Source organism: Etheostoma cragini, chromosome 10 (genome assembly GCF_013103735.1).
Source record: "Etheostoma cragini isolate CJK2018 chromosome 10, CSU_Ecrag_1.0, whole genome shotgun sequence".
NCBI classification, from domain to species: Eukaryota; Metazoa; Chordata; class Actinopteri; order Perciformes; family Percidae; genus Etheostoma; species Etheostoma cragini.
Window position 1 is genome coordinate 26,936,141 of NC_048416.1, and position 23,043 is coordinate 26,959,183.

Genomic DNA, 23,043 nt, shown 5'->3' on the forward strand with positions numbered 1-23,043 from the left:
GGGATGTGAGCTGCATTCTAACTAACACACACAAACACACACACACACACACACACTAGGTGAAAACGCACACCTGCATCAGCAACTGGAGGGAGAGGAAGCATTGGTAGGGTCCTTTAGAGGGCATCCTCTCCCCTCTCATCTCCTCCCTCACTGCCTCCTGCTTCTCTATCAGTCACGACTACCCTCTCCCCATTTCTCCCCCTTTATTGCTCTTTTATCCTCTCTTTTTCTCCCTCTCACCCAATCTTTTACATCCCCTTCCTCTTCCTTGTCTTTATTCCTGCATCCACCTTTTTATTTCCTTCCTTCCCTCCCTCCTTACTTATTCACCTACTTACCATTCTCTCTTTCTTTCTCCACTTTGCTGATTGCCTCTTTGATCATCTCTGTCCTGGTCTACTGTGTAATTTTGCTCTGTGATTTAGGAAGCCATAAATAATATCAGCTCATGCTATCCATCCAACCCTTGACCCAAATACACACTCCTCACCCAGACCAGATACACACACACACACACACACACACACACACAGGGTGGAAAAAGTTGTGTGAGGCTGTAGATTATACATACAACAGGATATTTTAGTGATTAAAAAACTTAAGCTGTTGTGTTTTCAGGAGTATGGGTAGTGGAAGGTGTGCATATGTTTTGTACATGTAGATGTGTAGAGCGGGGAGGTTTGTGATAAAAGAGGTTTTATTGATTATTAAGTACTGTAAAGTAAAAAGAAAACCTTACAAGTAAGTAAGCAATAAATCATTGAAAAGCATTAACGATACGTTCCAATGCAAACACACAGTGGCGAAGAGAAGAGCCAGACTGAGGATCACACACTGCTGTTTAGAAGTGTAGATAATTAATCGTTATATTGTAAGTTGTTCATTTCTGTGTAAACTGTTTGTTGATTATTTTTGGGAAATGAAAAATCTTTTGTGAAATGTTTACCTGATGATTAGTCACGATAAAGGAGGGAAGAGGATATTGCTTTCAGAGACAGTGTGTGTCAACGCGTTTCTCTCCACTTATTTTGTATTAGCTGAATCGGAGCACACCTCTGCATGTTGATGTCGAGTGTGGGGAGTAGACCATGCTGTTTTCTTACGTCTAGGACCCTCGGAGTGGGACAGCCATGATCTAACTTAATGTAAAACGTGTGTGTGGTATGTTGAAAAGTAAATTATTTTATTAAATAGATAGTGTACACAGACAGTTACATAAAAAAGACGGTATCATTAGCTACGTAGATCTACAACCATAGAAATATATACGTATAATATTAGCACATTTCCCAACATAATTAACTGTACTGGAAGTAATTCCAGGGATAACATTTAAAAAAATATATATTTTACATAGAATAAACTTAAAGTTATTTAATGCTCCGGGACAGAATATAAACTTATAGAGTTCAGGGACAAAATACCAGAGACGTAATGTGCAGTTGAGTCACTCAGTTGAAGATGAGATTACATCTGAGGAAAGCTGATAGCGAATGAAATCCGTCAGTTTGATTCAGTTGGTGTTAACTGGTCGACCCTGTCTGCTAGCCCAGGGAGATGAATGGACAAGCACGTGTGCGAGTGTGTGTATGGGGCTAAATAATTGAGTAAAAGACAAAAAGACCGGCTTCCAACAAGTGCAATTGGACGTTGATCTATTGCACTTCTGAGGAAACTGCTCAAGTGCGCACACACACACACACACACACACACACACACACACACCCTACACCACACTATACAGTACACACGTTAACACACACATTCATACATATACACTGCTTGTGAAGAATCAAGTTTGACTACTTTCTTCCCCCCACGTGCTCCCTCCATACCCTTCTTTCTTCCTTCCCCAAAACGTTGCTCTTTCTTCCTCCCTCCCTCAAGAGACCACAGACGCTTCCCTTCACACTGAGTCACGTACACACACTTCCTGCACTACTTCTTTTTTTCTATTCTCTCGGTGACGTGGCTCAGTGTTTCTCTGAGCCATGTGTTGTGACTGGCGACCACGTGGCTTCTAACTTCTGACTGGAACACCCTTCCAGGAGATCATAAAGTGGGGCTCTTGTCGGGGTTTCAAGGTTTCTTTAGCACATCTGAAAGGTTCTTGAGGGTGTTCCAGGGGTTTGTAAGAGGTTTCCATGTGCTGTTGAGACACTTTCAGGGATCCTTGAGGGGATTTAAGCAATTCAAATTAGGGTCAGAAGGTGGACTTAGGGGGTTTCATTTTAGGGGTTAAAAGGGCCTTGAGGGGCCTCTAAGAGTCTTCAGAAACATTCAACCTTGTTTTAGGGGTTCTTGAGAGGGTTCCAGGGGGTTTTGGGTTAATAGGTCACGAGGAAAAGGTTTCAGGTCATGAATTCAGGGTCTCTGGACGTTTCTAAAGGGGTTCTAGAGGATCATGAGGATGTTTCTGGGATTCCGCAACTGGCTGGCATGGTCCTTGATTAGCTTAGGGGAAGTTAAGGGACTTCAGGGGATTCTTTGAGAGATTTCTGAGTTTCACAAAGATGTTTTTTTAAGTTCTTAATGAGTTTTATTGGGTGCCATCTATCAAAAGTATGTTCAGTTCCTTTTGTCATTTCAAACATGAATCTGTTAAGAATTGAAACATTTTGTCATAATAGTAAAGCTATGCAGTAATGCCACTGAAATAGTCCTCATAAGGTTTATGGAGTACCCTGTGATAAAGATAATATGTGCACAGAGGAAATCACTCTAGAAACTGTACACAGTTGTCATGATACAGGCGAGGGCCGCAGAGTCCCCCGATTAAACAGACTAAACAGAGCAGCTCATTTCAATGATTAACACACCCTAAACCAACAAAGGAGAACTGATCACCTGAAGACCTCTTGGGTCACGGTTGCAATTTGTTGTGAGCCACAGGGAGATTTGCTGGATAAATGCACTTGCAGATACGTTCTGATAGTGTACGCGACGCATTTTCTGTCTAATCCTGCATTGTGCCGGGGTATCTGCCTCTATTGGTTGCCGTGTCATAATATGTCATAATATCTGTAATGAGTAGCTGTTGAGAAATAAGGAGCTGTTGATGAGAGCTCCTTGTGACTCTGACAGTAAAGAGTGTAATAATATACAGTATATGCCAGATCATGGAGGCTTTTATCCAAAGAGCCTCCCAGTACTTCAACTGCATACATAGTTTAGAAAGGGTGGCCCAATGGAAACTAAAACCTTAATTCTAACAATGGCACTGCTGCACTGAGCAATGAACTGCACAGGAAACGCCAACCTTGGCAGTCGCAACAAGGGAACAGGATTATTTCCCATGTTTGGTAGCTTGCGTTTCAGACAGCAGTGGTTACAGAGAGAACATCAATTCCTTTGTGATTCACATAAGCGAGCAAAGCAGCCGACATAACTTACTCATGTTGTTCCATTTCTCACTGAGGATCTTTCCAGCTGTTGATCACCACCTCCAGTTTTTCAGGGGGCTATTTTTTACACGGGGGCTCATGCACTTTTGTTGCAACTCAAAATAGACTAACCGCCAGGGAATTTAGCTTTTATCTTGATGTTTGACTAATGTGACCTTTCCCCCTCTCCTACTCTCTTTTTCCATCTTCAGTATGGGGAGGAGGAGGTGTGTTCAGATCGCTTGGACACTGACTTCCCGGACATCGACCTTTCCCAGCTGGACACCAGCGACTTCGACAGCGTCAACTGTCTCAGCGAGCTACAGTGGTGCAACGATCAGCCGGCGGACGTGTCACCGGCCTCCATCCACTACAGTACAGCAGATGAGCTCTTTGAGGTTAGGCTTCTTCATAAAAAGTACACTTATGTAACTGATTTTTCTCTCAAGACAGCCATTGACACCGCTGCATGGGTGTGATCCGCCATGAAATGCATCACAAATATAATCCAATGTCCAACGGTGGTAGTCATGCTTTTATTATAACCATTATTATTTAGATGTGTTCAAATGCATAGATTTTGGTGTTCGTCAATCAGTGGATGGCTAACATTTTGTGGACAGGCATATAGTTCAATAAGAAATTGATGCAAAATATATTTCAAACACAGGGACAAAAGCCACAAACAAGCCCCTTGCACTAACAAAAAAAACAACAAAAGATGTTCTTAATAGTCACATATGCAGTACAATGTAGTAAAGTTTAATTTCTGCATCCTTAATCAATCCTAATATTAGGAGCATCCAGGGGCCAGCTTGGGGTTCAGTGTCTTGCTCAGTGACACTTTGACATGTGGTGGGAGGTGCGTGGGATTGAACCGCCAACCTTGTGGTTATGGGGCGACCACAAGCCACCCGTAAAAGAAAACAACCCCCTTCAACAGCATATTCAGTTCCTAATTGCTTCAGTTTTAAGGCTAATCCACAAAGTTGGCACATTTGGGCATATTTATCCACCAGGCAAAAGGAACTACTATGATTATTCAGTTCTTTGACTAGAGTCATTACAGAGTTATTATACAAAGTAAGTACAATAAAAATTTTAATATAACATATTATTTTGATATAGCACATTTAATCTGGGCCTCGGGGTCAGTTTGGTCAACAGCCAAAGTTTTCTTTACTGTTGACTTGTGCGATGCCCCAACAGGATGCTACCAAGGCATTCCCAGTTACGCTGTGTGTAACGTGATGATGGAGGCAGTCCATCAGCTTGGATTGGCCCAATGCAACATGCATGCAATTCTACAGGACCAATTTAAAGCCCTGAGGATCCGGTATCAGGTGCCCTTGCTGGATGAATTCAGGGAATACCCTTCTGGTCTGTCTCTATATGAAAGCAAAACCCCGAACATTGATTGAGCCCCGGCAATGTCTCGAGGTCCCATTACAGAGGCTAAATTGAGTGCATCTCGAGAACAAAAAAGACGACAACAAAGAGATGGAGTAGCATTTAGGTCGAGATCGGCGGCTGTATAACGCAATGCTGATAGTGGAAATTGCTCTGATGCTGCAATGCACCACAGAGTATTGGTTAAATGAAGACCGGCAAGACATGATGGGAACACGGGTGAAGTAAACACAGACTGTCTCCATCTGTACTCTCTTTATTCTTATTCGATCCCCATTAGCTAACGCCCGAGTGACTGTTTGTCTTCCTGCTGTTGACACAAAACTCTGGGCCAAAGTTTGCATCTCAAGACAGTACATCAACAAGAGAACTTATTGGTATCTTTATAAAGAAGATGCAACAACAAGACGTTTTATTAATGAGATCTGCTGACATTACCTGATAAAAAGAAAAAGACAAAATATTGTAAGAGACTCATTTATCTCTGTTATTTTCTCTTCTGTTTTGTTCTCACCATCTTCCTTTCCTTTACTATTTAACTTACTGTCTGGTGTCTTGTCCTATTTTACCCCTCTCCCTTTTAACTTTCTTCACTGAATCTTTTCCTGACTTAAGTTCCATCTAGTTCTTTATCTGACTTTTTACATCCATCCACTTGTCTTCCTGTCTTTCTTGAACCTTCTCTTTTTTCATGCCATTTGATCACTCTCAGCTATACACAATTGGCCCTTGTTCCACCGTTGAAATGTCATCTTTACATACCTCTACCCCCAACCACGGCATATTATATTATAGCCAATATCATATTGATCAGATTAATACAGCAGAGCAGACGGCGTGTTATAAACACACAGTAATGAATAGAGACAGATAAAGCCCCCAGTGTCTCTGTCTCTCTGCTGTCCACCAATACGCCACTTATTTACAGAAGTGTATCGATATGTAGTCCGACGTCGGGAGGGATTGATCTGTGTTTGTGTGAGGTAGGGCTTCATTTAACCTTCAAGAGTGTATAGAAATGAATAGATTTGCAAAGGTTAAATATATAACTTTAATAGTGATGTGACGGTATCTACGTTGTCAAATATATAATTATATGTTGAGCTTCCTTCCATCTGTCATTGATGTTACTTTCTTTGTCCCTCTGTATCTTTCTTACTCACTTTGGAATCTAATTACTATCTAGGAAATCTAATTGATATCCATATCATCTTATCAGTGTAATCAGGTAAAATCTACGAGTGCCGTTGAATGTTCAAACATACTGGTAATTCTAACAAATCCACTATTTCAATAAAATACCCAAATAGACAGATGGACACATCTTCATTTTAAACAAAAATAAAATTTGAGTATGAAAAAAAAGAACTAAATGACTTCCTAGCCATTAAAAGAAGTTGGATTTCATACTCATGCAGCACAATATGGTGAAGGATATTTAACCAAGTATTTAACCAAGACAACTGTAATTATTAGGAAAGCATCATTTATACCCCCACAAAGTTTGCCTTTGATTCTGTTTACTTATGACTATGTTTTTGACTCCTGGAGAGAATTTCAAAGTCTAAATTGCAGCACCCAGCTAAGAGAAAGAGAGGCCGCAAGCCAGTGGGACAGAGAATACATGAAATAATGAATAGTTTGGCAGCCAGGAACAGATAGCGCTGGATGATAAAAGAGAGAGACAGATGAATGGAGCTTGGTGGCTTCCCGTAGGCCAACCATGCTATCACCTCTCCACCAGACTCTGCTCTCAGCAAGATGGCAGCTTCATCACAGTAAACAACCCCTGTGTGGATGTAACAGGAGGCATGACAGGGTAGTCATTTAGGACTGAAATGACAAATAAACAGTACTTCATGCTGTGTATCTTCACATTTGACCATTTCCATGTTTGCAAACTTTGGAAAAGTGTGTACACCATCATGGCAAACCAATATAGTGAAGAGACAGAGCCAACTGGTCAATTCATTTGATAAAAGTCCTGTTTCAGCAAACCTGTGTAGTGTCCTTTCTAATGAGGTCAAAGAACAGAGTTACATCATCCATCACCAAGTTAATTAAAAAGACAAAAAAAAGCAAGATTGAACTTAAGACAACATCTGATTAGCGTGAAGGAGGTGAAAGATAGAGGAGAGGAGGATTCAAGGAGTGACTCAGCAATGACACAGAGCTTCCAAAAGTTTTTTTTCTATCTGCTGAGGACAATAATTCCCAGTTCTAAATGCAGTATCCGTTTGTCAGAGGATAGTTCTTTTCCAAATGACTCAAACATGGCTGTTGTTGCATTTCTGTGGATTGCAGGACGGGGCCACACAAAGTTGAGGAAATTTAGAATTGTGCATTTTTATTATTATTAAACTATCACAATAGCCCGTTGGTATCTACTTCACATGCCTTGTTTCTTGCCTTATAACAGCTGTTCCTTACAAATAACAATAATTGATGTTGCTTTGGAGGGCCTATTAGCTGTTCTGCGGTTTTTCTTTTGGGCAGAAATTAGACACTGTTAAAATAATTCAAATTTTTTTCCAAAATGCTTTGACCGCATACAATGTTCCAGTTAATTAAAATCTCAACATGACATGTGTACAAAAAAGAGAGGGTTTCTTTCAAGAGCTGTGATTTGGCCCAGAATGCACTGCAGCCAAAGGTATTTTGGGTTAAAAGTAAAGGTGAACAACAACTTTTCTACCATTGGAAATGTGTAACAAGTTGAGAGCGATACATTGATGGGCCTCCACGAAAGTGGTGTTGAATTCTGGAAAATGTAGGAAATCACTGGTTAAATATATTCATTTGAAACTGTAGTTGATGCAATGCTGAGAATTAACTTTCAATCACCACTTTTACTACAGCTACTAAACAGACTTATGTTAGGATGGTCACAATGTGCATGTTTCATTTTACGTTTGAAATTGTACCGTGGCGCTGTGTTCTCACCCATGTCCTCACTGTGTCTGACGTCCTCCAGATAGAAGAGGAGAATGCGGCTCTGCTCGCCGCTCTGACAGACAGTTTGGATGGCATGGTGGATGCAGAGGTGGGCGGGCTCTCCGTCTTCCCCGCCCTGGGGGAGGAGCCTGACCAGGAAGAGGAAGACGAGGACAGTCTTTCTCTCAGCACCGAGGACTTCAGCCAGTCCCTGGGGGCCGAGACAGAGGACCCTTCTCTAGTAAGGACACCTCTTATACTTCTGTTAATGGGGCACTTCTTCTTTCTTCTACCATGGTTATATAGTTATTGAGATATCATTAAATCCTCTGATCAGAACACTCATTTCCATCTCCCTTGAGGGTCCCTGACCTCACTTTTGCAACCCATATCTGATTTACCCCCTTTTAAGAAGTTGATATATCCACCTCAAATATCCTCATGTTTCTTTTTTGTCAGTAGTCTTTGAATCAAAAAGTCTCTTGCAGTTCAAAACCCGGGCGCCTGTTGAAGTGAGAGCCTTTCATACATGCTTCAAACAGCATCCACTCCCCTCTCTCGCCCACGTCACGCTGTCCCTCTCCTTTCCCATGCTCTCCCTCTCACTTTCTCCCATTACTTTAATCTGTGTTGCGTTTGCTTACCTTGATGTTACCCTTGTTGGCCCGCAAGGTTCAAAGTCTGCCTTTAACTACAGGAAAACAGAAAGGCGCTGAGGCACACTGTACCCTTCCATCCAGTCCTCTGTGTGTGTGAGTGTGTGTGTGTTGAATGTATATTTCTAAGGAGCATATGTCCATGAATAGAAAGAAGGTTTAAAGTCTTTCAGACTGCGGACACATTGCAGATTCTTGTAAAGGAATTCAATTTGGTTTTGGTCACTGATTAGAGATTATTATTATATATTAAGATTAATGATAAGTTTGTAATTAAGGTCTGTATTGGATTTTAACTTGTTTTAAATGTAGAACTAGTAGGCTCTGGTTAAGAGGGGTATTTAATGAGTTTTTTTTTATTTGCACAAGTTCAAATCTAACAAATGTCATTATGTTGCCATGTTTGCAGATCTCATGAATAATTGATAGAAACATTTGACCAAAACTAGTAATCATGATAGAACATAATCTTCTTTTGAAATCCGGATCAGGTTCAGGTTTTTAGGACCAGGGATCAAGGCAGTCAGAAGTCCTCACAAGTTCAAACATGTATGTGGTCTTTCAGCATGTGCTCAAGTTTTTGTTTTTAACCCCCCCTTTTTTTCACACATTGCGGCTGGATGCCTCTCCGTCTCCGGCCCCTCTGTCATTCCCTGAACTGGACTTCTAGGAAAAATGCTTGTTTTGCTCTCCTCACTCTGTCCCCCGCTTGTTATCAGCCCCTGCATGCACCTGAACTACATTCCCCACCACAAAACACTAAACTGCCATCTCATCAGACAGGAAAGACGAATTGCAGTATCCCTTTACAGTGAATATTGTGGCCCACTTTCCCCTTGGTTCACTCTGCTGTCAGGAGAAGGCAGACCTGCCCTCGTCCCTGCCTGCTCTGGAGCTTAATTGAAGCAGGAAGCTATTTCACTGAAATAAACATCTGATGATTATTGCTGTAATGCGGCCCTATTGCACTTGTCAAGATGAATTCAGCCCACTTCCTTAATTTGACTTAAATTGTACAGCAATGGGGCTGCTTATTGGGCTTTCTTGTGCGCTTTGATTTAGCTGCAGTCTACAAAGATACTATTGTTTGGCAGCCATGACTCATGCCGGATGGCTGAATACCTAAAGCGTAAATATTCAAAGAGCTGCACTGCCTTCAGTTACACACCGAGTCGTACTATAAAACAAGTCTGTCAATGAAGTCAGAGGAGCTTTGTGAAGCTCTACAATGAAAGGCTGGATGTTTAGCATTAGTTAAAGTTCAGGGATGTTAACTAAGGGAACGACAGGACCCAACAGGTCCTCCTCTTAATGCTTGCACAAGACTGCCTGATGATTATAAGTTGAAAGTTGTGAAAAAGCAGTTCTTCATATTCAAAGGAGATGCCATGCTCGCAGTGTGACTTCAGGGAAGGCAATGTCTGTCCATTAGTCCAACACTAGAGTCAAGAAATACTTCTATATTGAATGAATTGCCATGGCATTTGGTACATATATCCCCGGTGGCCAGAGGATGCTATTGTAAGGACTTTGATGATCCCCTGACTTTTCATCATCTCTGGTTTAGATTTAAATGTCTCAACAAGTATCAGATGGTTTCACATGGAGTTTGGTACAGATATTCATGCTTCCCTCAATCTGAATTTTAATAACTTTTGTGATCCCCTGACGTTTTATCTAACCAGCATAAGGTCAACATTATAATTTGTCCAATACTGCAACTGCACTTTGTTTGCACGCTGGCATTAGTATTAGGTTTAAAGCACCGCCCACACAGAGCTGCTAGCATTGCTCTAGTTTACTCGTTTAAATTCCACATGAACGAGTATACCACACCTGTGATCTACAGCTCTGACTTTAGAAATGTATGTTTTTTTTAGTTTGCATTTTGCATAGAGTAACGCTGATTTGATCCTTTCAAAGACTTGGCAAGTTTAGCAACCAATATGGAATTTAAAGCTATAGTGCGTCACTTTGTTTTTCGTTACATTGAAGCCATTTCCAAATTGTTTTGCTACAAAGCTAATTAAGTCTATCAGCTCCACAGAACTCTCTCCGTATTTCTCAGTGTGACTATGTTTAGAAGATTGTGACGTCTGGCAACTTTCCCACAAGACCTCTTCTGACGAGTCCATCATGTTTTAGCAATCCTCCATGTCCTCCTTGGCTATTAGCAAATAAAAAGGTGCAGGTGTCAAGTGTCTTATTTGACTCTTCTGTATGTCGAAGACTGACCTTTCCTGAATCTGACTGGCATCAGAGAGAAAAATGACAAGACTAAGGGGCATTCCTTCCAAATTGGTGGAAATGATAATGACTTTAATGACCTTAGATAGTTCAGTTCAGCAATAAGTGTGGTTTAGCAGTTGAGGAAGCCCAAAAAATGCCAAGCCTCTGAGTGATAGTGTGTGTGACTTACACTATGCTGGCAGAGTAACAGCAAACAGGACGCATGAGACAAAACAGGCTTTGTTGCTGTTACATGGAGGTATTGTTTGGTCCATAACAACAGGTCAGCCATGTTGGGATGTCAAGCCACCACATGCCACCGTCATCGCTGTTGTGTTGCAAAACATTGTGGTCCCACACACATGACTGCCCTGCCCTTCGCTGTCTCACCTTGACAACTCCTTGGTTATCCGTCAACTTGTGTCAGAATAGGAACTAGTGTAGAATGGTTAATCAGTTACGCCTGCCGGTTTTCTCCGGTTCCACTTCAATCTAGTGAGAAAAGACACTGAAGGGCAAATGAGAAAGTTCTGATAGTTAGCGTTATATACTGAGGAGAACCTGATGAAATAAAGCAAAAGTTATCTTAGAAACCCCCTCCATCACACTTATGTTGTCTGTCAGCTTGGTGTCTTGTAATTTTCTGACATGACTTTGGGTGCAAAATGGGCTGCACGATATGAGGAAAATGTGTGATATGCGATAACACTGTTAAATATCACCAATATGACTTGCAATAAATAAACAGATATTAAAAAGTTCAGCATTTCTGCTGCTTTCAGTATTCTGCCGCAATGCAACAAAATTGATGGTTGCTTTTAAAACGAAATTAAATTATTTCCAACATTTCTTTATTGAAAAATTGAACATTGAATGGAATGTAAAAGGCACCACTAAAAGAATGAACGACAGTTACTCTTTCTTTCGATAAAAATTCTGTTGTGTCTCGGGATGTGTTGCAACCCTTCGTGATATGGGTGTTGCGCCAATATTGTGATGACGACAAAAAAGCGGTTTATTGTGCAGCCCTAGTGCAACAACATTCTTTGTGCATGGCGACTAGGAAAAACATCGGTTTCTTTACCTTTCGAGATTTCTGCTTGCCAGAATGAAACTGACTTTTGACACTTAATGGGGGGAAACCAAGGGGGCACAGGATCCCACAAATATTCATGTGTAAGAGACCTAAAAGGAACAGGAAGCAGACTGACACTGAGAGAGAAGGTTGAGAAGTAATGCTGTGATTAAATTCAGTTGCACAAATTTAAGTTTCCAGCTTGATACAGGTTTTTTCCTAGAAGACATGCTTTCTTCAGCTTAATGTGACCCAAATCTTTCATCTAAGTTTAGTTCATGACCTATTAGCTTGTGCTCAGCTTAGTGATTCACTGTTTGTGCTCTGCATGTTACACATGTAAATACCAATAGGTCATCCTGCATTTTATTGCTACAGTAAGCATGGTTTATCCTGCAGCAGCACTTCATATGTCAAATACTGCAACAGTAGAGCTGAGAAGTTCTATTTCATTCCCAGACACACAGCGCTCAGTCAGCTGCTTGTTGCTTCATTCCTCAGACAGCTGACAAGATAACACGCTTTTCCAAAAGTTTCCTCTCATACACACAGGTTTCTCTTTCTGTCACACCGCCACATATTACTGCTGCTGTGTATAGGCTACTACTACAACTCCTACCTGTAAAGTACTTCTGTCTCCATTGTTGCCACTCTGAAATCCTTTTCTTCTGGCTTTATCTTGGTACGCCTCCAGGCAACAAATTTGCAACTAGCAAGATGAGCCAAGGCTCCTATCGCCGATGGTGTTCTACTTCTAAACTTATGAGATGCCTAATAGCAGTTAGATGTTAGGAACACTAGTGAACAATAGTTTATATTTTTCCAAAGAATAGGACAACTATTTCCCCCCCACTTAGGATCAACCAAAAGTAGCCATGCAAGCAGATGGAAGTGGGAATGCAATTAAGTTTTTTTTTTGATCTGGTGAATTTCGTTCAGAAATGTTGCCGGGTTTGCAATTTGTCATAGATGCATTTACAGTTGCAAGTGGCACGTTGGTTGACAAACTAGTGCACATTTTAGCGCTTTAGATTTCCTTGTTGTCAACTCATCAAACTCTATCTTCACTGTCTCTGTAATAACCACACTAGTAGTACTATTACTGTTTACCTGCAACAGCCACTTAATTGTAGTAATGCCAAACCTTCCCCAGTTTAAATTGCTGATTACACTACAAGTACCTATATTTATATCAGAGCTCTTCCGTGACCTGGTGTTTTTCTGTCTCCCCGGTTCAGTCATTTGTTTTCCAGTCTTGTCAGCCTTGACCTTCTCCTGTTTGCCTCAGAAAAAAACTACTACAACAAAACTGAAGAAGAATTTTCTTCATTTAAACAAGTTTCATAATGATATTTCCAGAGTTGCAAATATCTTCTTTTAGATTAACTTGTCTAAAAATTGTAATTTCGGAAAAAATCTGCGAGTCTTCAGTAGTTCCAGGACCTCTAAAAGAAAGCAGAACATTTCACTTTACCATATTTAAATCATATCTGTCTGCATCATGGCTCTGTTTCCATTGTGTATACTATCAGTGGCAAATATAGTGACCAAACATTCACATCCACTCACACAGAAAAGCCTGCTGTAATAACATTATCATGTTTACTATACTGAAGCTGCCAGAATAATGTGTGTGTGTGTGTGTGTGCTCCATCCCTTATTTTCATCAGTTGAGTGTTTTACTGTCACACCACTGCTGTCACTCATGTGCTCAGAGTGTGTCGCTGACCTCTTCTGGTAAGAACTGATACTGCAGGATGTGTGTGTGTGTTCTGTGGTCTAGGTATAGCTACATTTGTGGGGACCAAAAACTGTGAAAACAGTATACTTATGGGGACCTGACTGCTTTGTGGGGACCAAAATGCTGGTCCCCATACCGTTAAAGGGCTTTTTGAGGAATAAGACTTGGTTTTAGGAGTAGGCTTAGAGTTAGGTTATGGTTAGGGTGAGGGTGAGGGTAAGGACTAAGGATAGGCATTTAGGTTTGATGGTTAAGGTTAGGGTTAGGGTAAGGGATAAGGTTAGGCATTTAGGTTTGATAGTTAAGGTTAGGGTTAGGGTAAGGGATAAGGTTTGGCATTTAGGTTTGATAGTTAAGGTTAGGGTAAGGGTAAGGACTAAGGTTAGGCATTTAGGTTTGATGGTTAAGGTTAGGGTAAGGGTAAGGGATAAGGTTAGGCATTTAGGTTTGATGGTTAAGGTTAGGGTAAGGGGCTAGGGAATGCATTATGTCAATGACTGGTCCCCACAAAGATAGGCAGACACAACTGTGTGTGCGCGTGTGTGTGCGCACTTTTAGATGTATATAAAATCACATTTGGAAACCCTATCCTTAAAGTCTTACTAATCAGAATGTAATTATATCAGTGTATAGATTTGTTATAAATGAATTGCTGGATTTACATTCCAATCCTATAAATAGAATAAATAAGTGATAAAATTACCTGATTGTACATCTGATATGATCAAAGACATTTAAAAAAGGAAGTCGGACAACTGAAAATGTACTTAGGAATAAAGTTTATGAATAAAGTTTAGGAACAAAGATGGGTGTGGGTAACACACCCAACATACAATGTCTTAGGGGGCAAAAGTCAATATTTCAGGGGTTCCGGATGGTGTAGCCAGCAGATGTTTTCGGGCCAGGACTTTCTGTTCTGTGTACCGGCCGTTGTTTACAGTCTGGTTAGCAACTTGAGACACAAAAATGGAGTTGTAGTTGAGAGACAACATCTAAGACTGTGTTGTTTATCTGCATATGCATACAAATACATAAAAAAGCTACTCTAAAGTCCACTCTAACATGCTTGGTCAATACTACTCACACTACAAATGAAAACCAGAACTCTTCCTATCCCAAAATGTTTTCCCGTTGCTGCAAATTCTGCATTCATATGCATATATCTGTACATAGAGATTACATTCTGTTATTGCACCTCCACTTTTTCTATACAGTGTATGTGTGTGTGTCCCACCACAGAACAAGGCCTGCATTGATGCTGCTAGTGGAGTTCTGGAAGGCGTCCAGAGTATAGTAGAGTAGAGTGTTTCACACAGACACAAACCTTCAGTCTCCTCTTCACTTTCCTCAATGGGACTCACAGAGGAGCATCAGCACACGCTCTGAGCCAAGTTGGCTCGCCCACAAAAGGGCCGCGGTGGCAGCGTTAGTGATGCAGGCGTGTCGTCCTGTCACCCATTTGACCCAGTTAGTATTCTGTGGATATAGCCAGCTCTGTTGGACGGTAATGTTGTACTCATTAAAGCTGTACAGTAATATACAACGTAAGTGTTGTTAATAAACTCTGACCCCTGGCCAATGGTCTGTAGCTTCATGGCAAAAAACTGCCATTAAAACCAACTGTTGTAGTTGTTTATGTTTCATGTCAGTTTGATCTATTGCTTTCCTCTCTATAATGTTTCACATTATTACCACACAAAGATGCATGCCAACAAGTGGTCTTAGATATATGCAGTCCCCGATATAAAGTTGAACTAGAGGTGAGTCCGCAGGTTTGATGTATACAGCATTTACAGATGTTTTGGCACCGTCAATGAGGTCCAGTGGATAATTAAATAGCAAAGTGAATGGCTAAATATATAAAAAGGTGGCTGAGTAATCCGAAACATGAAAGTTGTTGTGTGCATAGTATATTGACTATTTAAAAGATCAAGTTCAGCTTAGCAGCTATTAGTTAGCTACTGTAAAACACTAACATTAAACCATGGCCGTGGGAAATACTGGTTTTGGATTCAAATTCAAAGATGCAAATTCCCATATGTGATATTCTCATTGTTTCCTAACATAGAAACACAGATGCCTTTTGAATAATTCAATCATATGATTGGTTTATGGTGGAGCTATGGGTTTTGGATATTCATTCTTTGTTTTTGACAAAGTTTGGTATGGTGGATATACTGTAGCTCTAAATACTGCAATACATGTTAGCCCTGGGTGCCTTTACTATGATGAAGAAACAAGTTGGAAGCAGAGCTGTAAGAACATAGCAACATTGCTGCTTAATTCAACCACAATCTAAAAGTGAAGTGAGTCAAACGGCTAATTAATGTAATTTTGAGTTTCTACTTTAGCTTCCACTCACTGAAAGCGACATACACAAAAGAAATGAAAGCTTGGTGGTTGGTTTTTCAGTGTTGGAGTAGACGTGGTTAACTACCGTCTTTACAGTGTTATTTACAGTCCTGTAAAGTTGCTCTTATTTTTTATGTGTCTCATCTTTTTGTTTAACTGGGAGTTTACACTCACGTTTTAGATGTGATTACGTAACCCCAGGCAATGATGTTGAGCTTTTACGTACAATGACACCCAAACTTTTTTAACTCCTTACTTATCCAAACACAAAATCAGCAATGTATTTAATGTTAGAATGAAACTTTTTTCCTCACTATCCTTGCTAGAGTGTACAAACACAATCTGTCTGTTTCCCAGGAGACAAGGGTGTCCAATATGGCTCCTGGAGGGTGTATTGCATTAAGTGAACCCTCAGTGTGCAGAGACCTTTGCTGTAAATCATTTGGGAAGCCCTGGTATATCCCTCTGCTCCAATTTTCATTCCTATCACATCTGTATTTTATTCTTCTGGAGAAAAAGCTGCACAGCTTAGTGGGGGGATTTTTTTCCCTAAGCTGATTTATATCAGCTGATAGCCCTGTTATGAAGCTATAGACACTGGAATAAATGGATGAAGAGAAAGATGGAAAAAAACAAAAAAAACAATGAAAGGACAGTGGGGAGTTAGGAGTGCTTGTGTTAATATCCGTTTGAAAGGTAATACCCTAGGAAGGATTCAAGAGGGGGTTTGTTCTGTTTCCTCTCTGTCCTGTATTACTGTTTGATCTCGAGGAAGGAGGGCATGGAAAGAAGGATAGGTAAAAGTCAATATTAAGGGGGGTGGATGGAGAAAAGGAAGCGTACACAGGTTTAGATGACAATTGCCAAATGTTAGAGATGGAGAAAAAGAATTCAAATGAGAAACAAGAAGGGAATGGCAAGTAAGAAGAGGTATTAGCAAAGAGAACTGCAAGATATGAGGAACATATGCGATATCTGATAATGTTGAATATCACAAATAAATCATAATATGTATATAAATAAACATTTATATACATACATATACATATATATATATATATATATATATATATATATATAGTCCAGCCCTAGTAGCAAAGATGTATGGATGAAAACAGAAAGGGGCTGGGAGATGCTACAAGGATTAAAGGAAAGGAAGAAAGGATGGAGATTGGAGGTAGAGAAAGAGGGGAGAAAAGTAAGATGGAGAGGATGAGATGGAAAAAAGGGTTCTTGCTGGTACAAATGAGAAGACGTGAGGAGGGACGAGGAAGTGACCAGGGATTGACAGAAAGACAAGACTTTTAGCCTGGAGGAGAAATTGAGGAGCAGAAGTCATATTCTGTGTTATTATAGAGAAAGAAATGGCTGAATCCAGCTCTTGAAACATGAATGTGCCATGTAGCTGTCAGCTTTAGTGATGTGATAAATGTATACTATCATAACCTCATGGCTTTTTCTGCTCACCATTGCCCTGTACGAACATCCATCTGCAGGAAGTTAACAGCTGACAGAATATAGAATCAAAATCAGAATGAAAGGCGAGGAGAAGAGTTTGGAAAGTTTCCCACTTTGGTCTTCATAAAGGACATAATTAGAAGAATTAATGCACGTCCTCTTACTGAGAAATAAATAAATAATTACCATTGCAAGTAATTTGTTGGATGCTAATCTAACAGATTTCTTCTTTCCCCTCTTTCTCACCAGCTAAAGAAGCTGCTGCTGACTCCTCCCAACGTGCCCACGCCCATCGACGCACACAAAGATAGAGTCCCAGGGCATCGCTATAGCAACCGAAGCCTGCAAGTACGGCCGGTCAGACCACTGGTCAAGGTGAGGCACGGATTACTGTGAATACCTGTTGTAGATTCTGCTGTTAGTCATCTTTAGGTTGTTCAACTTTTGATTCTTTAATTTGAAAGCTAGATTTGGCTGGTTTTCATTACGTAGTAGTTTGATATAATTTTCAAAACATTTTAAAAGGTACGCATTCCCAGACTGACGTAGAACTGGAGCAGTCTGTTCTGCTACAACCCCCACACTCTTTATTCACTTGTTAACGCCCCATTCCGTGTCTTCTGAGGGCTGGCTAGATAACAAAATTTGATTTTTCCAATCACTTCCCCTCTTCGGAGGTGGCGAGTTTAGTCAGAAGTAACTCACTGTTGCATGCAGGCCCTGCAATCAGCATCACTGCCACTGCAGACATTGTGCTTCAAGCATGTGCCTGCACTTATCTTTTGCAGAATAGGCAAGGTAGCTTTTTTTGCATAGCACATTTCAGCAACAGGGCAATTTAAAGTGCTTTACACAAAAACAGTTAAAAATAAGTAGTAAAAGTTACAGTGCATTATAAGAAATTAAACAAAGAAATTAAAATCTATTTAAAGAAAGGCTACAAAAAAAGAAAGGTATTCAGCCTTGATTTAAAAGAACAGAGTTGCGTCAAACCTGCAGTTTTCTGGAAGTTTGTTTCAGCTATGAGGAGAATAGAAACTGAACGCTGCTTCCCCCTGTTTAGTTCTGACTCTGGGGACAGAAAGCAGACCTGTCCCTGAAGACCTGAAAGGTCTGGGTGGTTCATAGTGCAGTAGAATATCAGAAATGTATTTTGGCCCTAAACCGGTTAGTGATTTATAAACTAGCAAAAGTACTTTGAAATCAATTATTTGGGCCACAGGAAGCCAGTGTAAGGACTTCAGAACTGGAGTGATGTGATCCAGTCTCTCTGTCTTAATGAGGACTCTATTAGCAGCGTTCTGAATCAGCTGAAGCTGTCTGATTGATTTTTTAGGGAGACCTGAAGATGAAAGCATGGACAAGTTTTTTCCAAATCCTGTTGACACAGAAGTCCTTTAACACTTGATATATACTTAAGTTGATAATAGGCTACCTTGTCTTAATGTGGTTGTTAAAATTCAGGTCAGATTCCAATGACAACACCAAGATTTCTGGCTTTGTCTGTTGTTTTTAGCATTGTTGTTTGAAGCTGAGCGCAGATGTACAAAAACAATCAGCTCAGTTCTGGCACATCCAGCCGTTAATTTGTTTGATGCACTTTTTCAGTTTATATATTGGACTATAGTCCCCTGCCGATAAGGTTATGTAAATTTGTGCACCGTCCGCATGACTATAGTAGCTCATTTTGTTGTTTTCCATAATCTGAGCCAGTGGAAGCATGTAGATGTTAAACAGAAGAGGCCCCATAATGGAGCCTTGGGGAACTCCGCAGAACCATATCAGGCCAACCAAGTTTTCCAATCAGCCAGGATAGAGTCAGAACAATACAAAGAACAGATATCTGCATTTGAATATGAATCCTTCCAATGTTGCTTGCTGCTCACTAGGAAAACTGACAGGAATAGTTTGTTCCGATGCTTGCAATGACCTCTGTTATGTTTTCTTGCTTGTGCTAAAAAAATAAAAAAGGCTGTTCTTTGTCAAAACCAAAGGCGGATGTAGAATGACATAGTAGGCTGCACAACCTCTTAGGGAGAGTATTAAGAAAGAATGATGGTCGGGTGTACAATGACTTTGTATCCTGTTTCCTACTATCAGTTATCATTGATTTATTTTAACTTTGACCACAATCTTGCCGAAATATAGAGATATTTTAGTGATTTAAATCCAGCTTTTTGGGCATTGTGATCTGCTGGATGACGTGAAACTGGCAGATCTCCGCAGACCTTCGCTGTGTCGCACTGAAGCCACGGGGAAGCCAAACACTGTTGATCCAAACACACTGCCCACACAAACATGACACAAAGCTGTATACCTTTAACTAACCCTAAATGTTGTGGTTTACAGATTAGAAAACGCTAATATGAATCATAAAAGGCACTGATACATTGTCTTATTTTGATGTTTGTTAGACGTGCTTAATCAAAGACATTTTTCTCAACTTGTAAAATGTGAATCATTCTGCTTTTAACAACATCAACCCTACCTTAAGTAAGTACATCCTTTTTTTTTAACACCAACAAGAATATATGATCCTGAAACTAGTGAAAAGCTTGCCATCGGTGGCTTCATTTAAAAAAAACAATAGCCATCAGTATTGGCCTTGTATTAGCTAAATCCTACGTAGTTCCTGGATTATCATTGTGCATCCTCAAGGGGCAAAACTAAATCACATTTCCAAAAGTCCAGCCAGCAGTTGTCCAGCACAACAAGTTTATTAATTCATTTTTTCTCAAATGATAAACATCATTTTAGACGAACAACTCTTAGAGCCTTCAAGCTTACAGAGACCTTCAGCTGCTGCCCATGATAGATGTGGTGTCAGGAAGAGAGGACATTTACTATGGCTACTGCTGTATGACTTAGCAGTAATTGGATAGCTAGTAGCATTGTGCTTCAGAAAGTGGTCATTGATTACAACACCAGTCATTTATCTTGTACAAGCATAAAGCATGGTGAGCCTTCACACAGCCTTCTGCTCCGGCTCAAGCTAGGAGGATACCCAAAGGATGCAGCGTGGGGATAAGCCAAGCCTGTATCCATCGCACACGCTCCTAACCTTGCTGTTGCTAGTGTGTGCGTGTGTGTGTGTGCTTTGTGTGTGTGCTTGAGCTTTAATTTTAGAGGAGTGTGGCTTTGCTGTGGCAGATGGTGGGAGTATTGACTGACAGGGCAAGAGGGCAACAGTGAATCAAAGTCTCTCTTCCTCTTTATGAGCAATATAGAATCAGCAATTTCATCGCAGCTGCACACAGATTCATCCCTCACAAAGTCGTAAGCAGAATATACTGCTGTGTGCAGATACACTCCAATGTTCTTGAGTTCATCTTTTGTTATTTTTCATGGTTCATTTTGTCTTGTTCCCATGACAGACTGTAGACACTGTGATGAGGCATTTGCACAACTACAGTGGAGTTTGATAGAAGATAGAAAATGTTCAATCTAAAACGTTTATAGTAAATGTCAGGTTTTAGAGTCAGTTCCTCAGAGTCAAAGATCAAGGGCTTTTTTTCTAAGGTTGCCATTTTGTTTTGACGTCCTTTGCTAAAGCCTAAATAGAGGATGTGTCGCATGTGTTTTTTAAGCTATTAATGTCCCCCCAAATGATTGTAATTTTTACATGTTTTGATACTAATCAAAATGTCTGGTAGAGTAACTTAAAACCTAATTGGCCAATAGGGTTATTTCACTCCCAGTCTTCATCCATTGACTTGTGTTTGCAGCATTAAGTTCTTACAGTTTTTGCCCGCAATTTGAGAGTAAAGTCTCACACTGGTATTCGTGTTGGTGTTTCTCCACCCTCAGAGTGACCACCGTCAGGAGCGGAAGCCCCGAGTGGTGCGTCCAGCGGGCCGCCTGTGCACAGAACTCCACCGCCACCTCACCACCGCCCGGGACTCGGAGGAAAACCCGGCCCCCGACACAGAGGAGGACGAAGAGGACGAGGAGAGTGAGTCGGAGGAGGATGAAGAGGAGGAGGAAGGGGAGGAGGAAGAGGAGGAGTCTTCCAGCAGCGAGGTGGAAGGTGTGGGAGTTGTGGCAGCCGTCCCCGGTGAGCCAGCAAAGCCACAGTTTAGCTCAGAGAAAGAACTGCACTCTGTGGTAGAGCTGATCACGTACATGCACACGTACTGCCTGCCCACACGCAAGCAGCAGGGCTGGGAGCGTAAGGACCGGGAAGCCCCGAGGCCTCGGGCCAGAGCTGAGGCCTCCCGCCTAGCTACCACAAACTCTCACAGCAGAGTTGTTTTGGTGGCTACTCCTGGGACTAGTGTGGGTTTTACTGGGACAGGCAGTGCCCCCAGAAGGCTCCCATTTGCAAGGCGAAGGGAGATGAAAGCCAACTCCCTTCTGCGTGAGCTTCTGCAACAGAGCAGCTCTTTCGATGTGAGCAAGCCTTACAGACTGCACAGCCCCCCTTACCTCCACAGCCCTAACAGAGTAGGAGTATCTACTCCTTCTGCTGCGGCGAAATCAGCCTCATCCTACTTCCCCAGCTCCAGCACCCCTAAGCTAGAGCTTCGTAAAGACTCCTCTTCTCATGAGAGGAGAAGCTACTCCTCGGAGGCGCCTCAAAGCCCAGAGGAGACCGCAGAAGACGGCGGCTCCTTCTCTGTTCGGCGCTCCCGACGGCTGGCCTCCTTCCCCAGCCGCTTCGCCAAGAGGCTGCGGCCTGGACGAGCGAGGGAAGGAGAGGGTAGGGACAGGGAGGAGAGGGAGGAGGGACGAGCAGGGGTCAAACTCATGCCAACCCAAGCAGGAGGGGGTACGACGACGAAGAAGCAGCCAGAGCAGCCTAACCCAGAAGACGACAGCACTGGTACAACGGAGCCGACCAAACCCTGCTGCCACGGTAAGATGGATAGGAAAGATACAGGCTACATTTATACCACAGGGTTATCTTAATGTTTTGATAATCAGACTTTATTTTAAAACTTCAATTATAACCCATAACATTTCACGTGTGGCGGTCTTTCCAGACACTTTAACACTAATTTTTAAGAATGGGAAAATCAAAGAGACATGCATCTTCCATGTTGTGCAATGTTGTAACTGGCTTTTTATTCTGATTGCAGAAAAGCGAGCCTGCCTCTGTCTGCCTCTCAACTCCAAGTCCACTGGGTAAGTTTCTCTATGTAGTTCCAGTTTTTTATCATATAGTAGTAGCTTTTTGCAGCATTATGCAGCACCTAGTCTGCAGTGACTTCATGTATTGCGGAAGCATCCTTTAATGAATCTTTTTTTTTTTTTTACTGAATGTTCAGTTGTTTAGAATGTGACAAAAATATCTATTACAGTAGTCCATAACCAGCTATTTTGAAAGCTAAAAAGAGACCATCAGTGTAGGTTTTATAAATAATGCATTTTGAAGACAGACAAAATGTAGCAGAATTTCACCTCTTATAATTCTGACCATGTACTGCATTAAGTGCATTAATGATAACTATTAAAACTCCAATCCGGTGTTAGCTATAACTAAACTGTTGGTGTGCTAATTTCAGAAATCACTCTTTTTGTTCTTTATTTTACAGAGCAGACAGGTATAAGGTAGATGCCTCTGCAATGGCAAACACATGCTTTCATTATAGTAAAATGTTATACATGACCCTTAATGTAATATCATACTGCTAAATATTTGAACTTCACAGCCCATTTTCAGACAGTTTTTAAATTACCTCAGAGAAAGTTAGTTTTGAAAAAAACGTCTCACTAAAGGATCTGATGAAAGCAGTATAGTGTATCTTTAATAACAATTTGCATCATGTAAAGGATTCCTGATAAGCAAAGCAAAAGTATCAA

The 23,043-nt window shown here is 41.1% G+C and overlaps 1 protein-coding gene across 2 annotated transcripts in view; it reads left to right on the top strand.

Annotated features, from left to right (window-relative positions):
- The window catches only part of ppargc1b (peroxisome proliferator-activated receptor gamma, coactivator 1 beta), a 93,045-nt gene that overhangs the window by 57,096 nt on the left and 12,906 nt on the right, over positions 1-23,043 (top strand). For both annotated transcript variants that reach the window (XM_034883099.1, XM_034883100.1), the window contains exons 2-6: positions 3,599-3,784; positions 7,771-7,971; positions 17,491-17,616; positions 21,049-22,096; positions 22,320-22,365. In XM_034883099.1, coding sequence (XP_034738990.1) covers positions 3,599-3,784; positions 7,771-7,971; positions 17,491-17,616; positions 21,049-22,096; positions 22,320-22,365 — 1,607 coding nt within the window. The remainder of the gene's footprint in view (positions 1-3,598; positions 3,785-7,770; positions 7,972-17,490; positions 17,617-21,048; positions 22,097-22,319; positions 22,366-23,043) is intronic.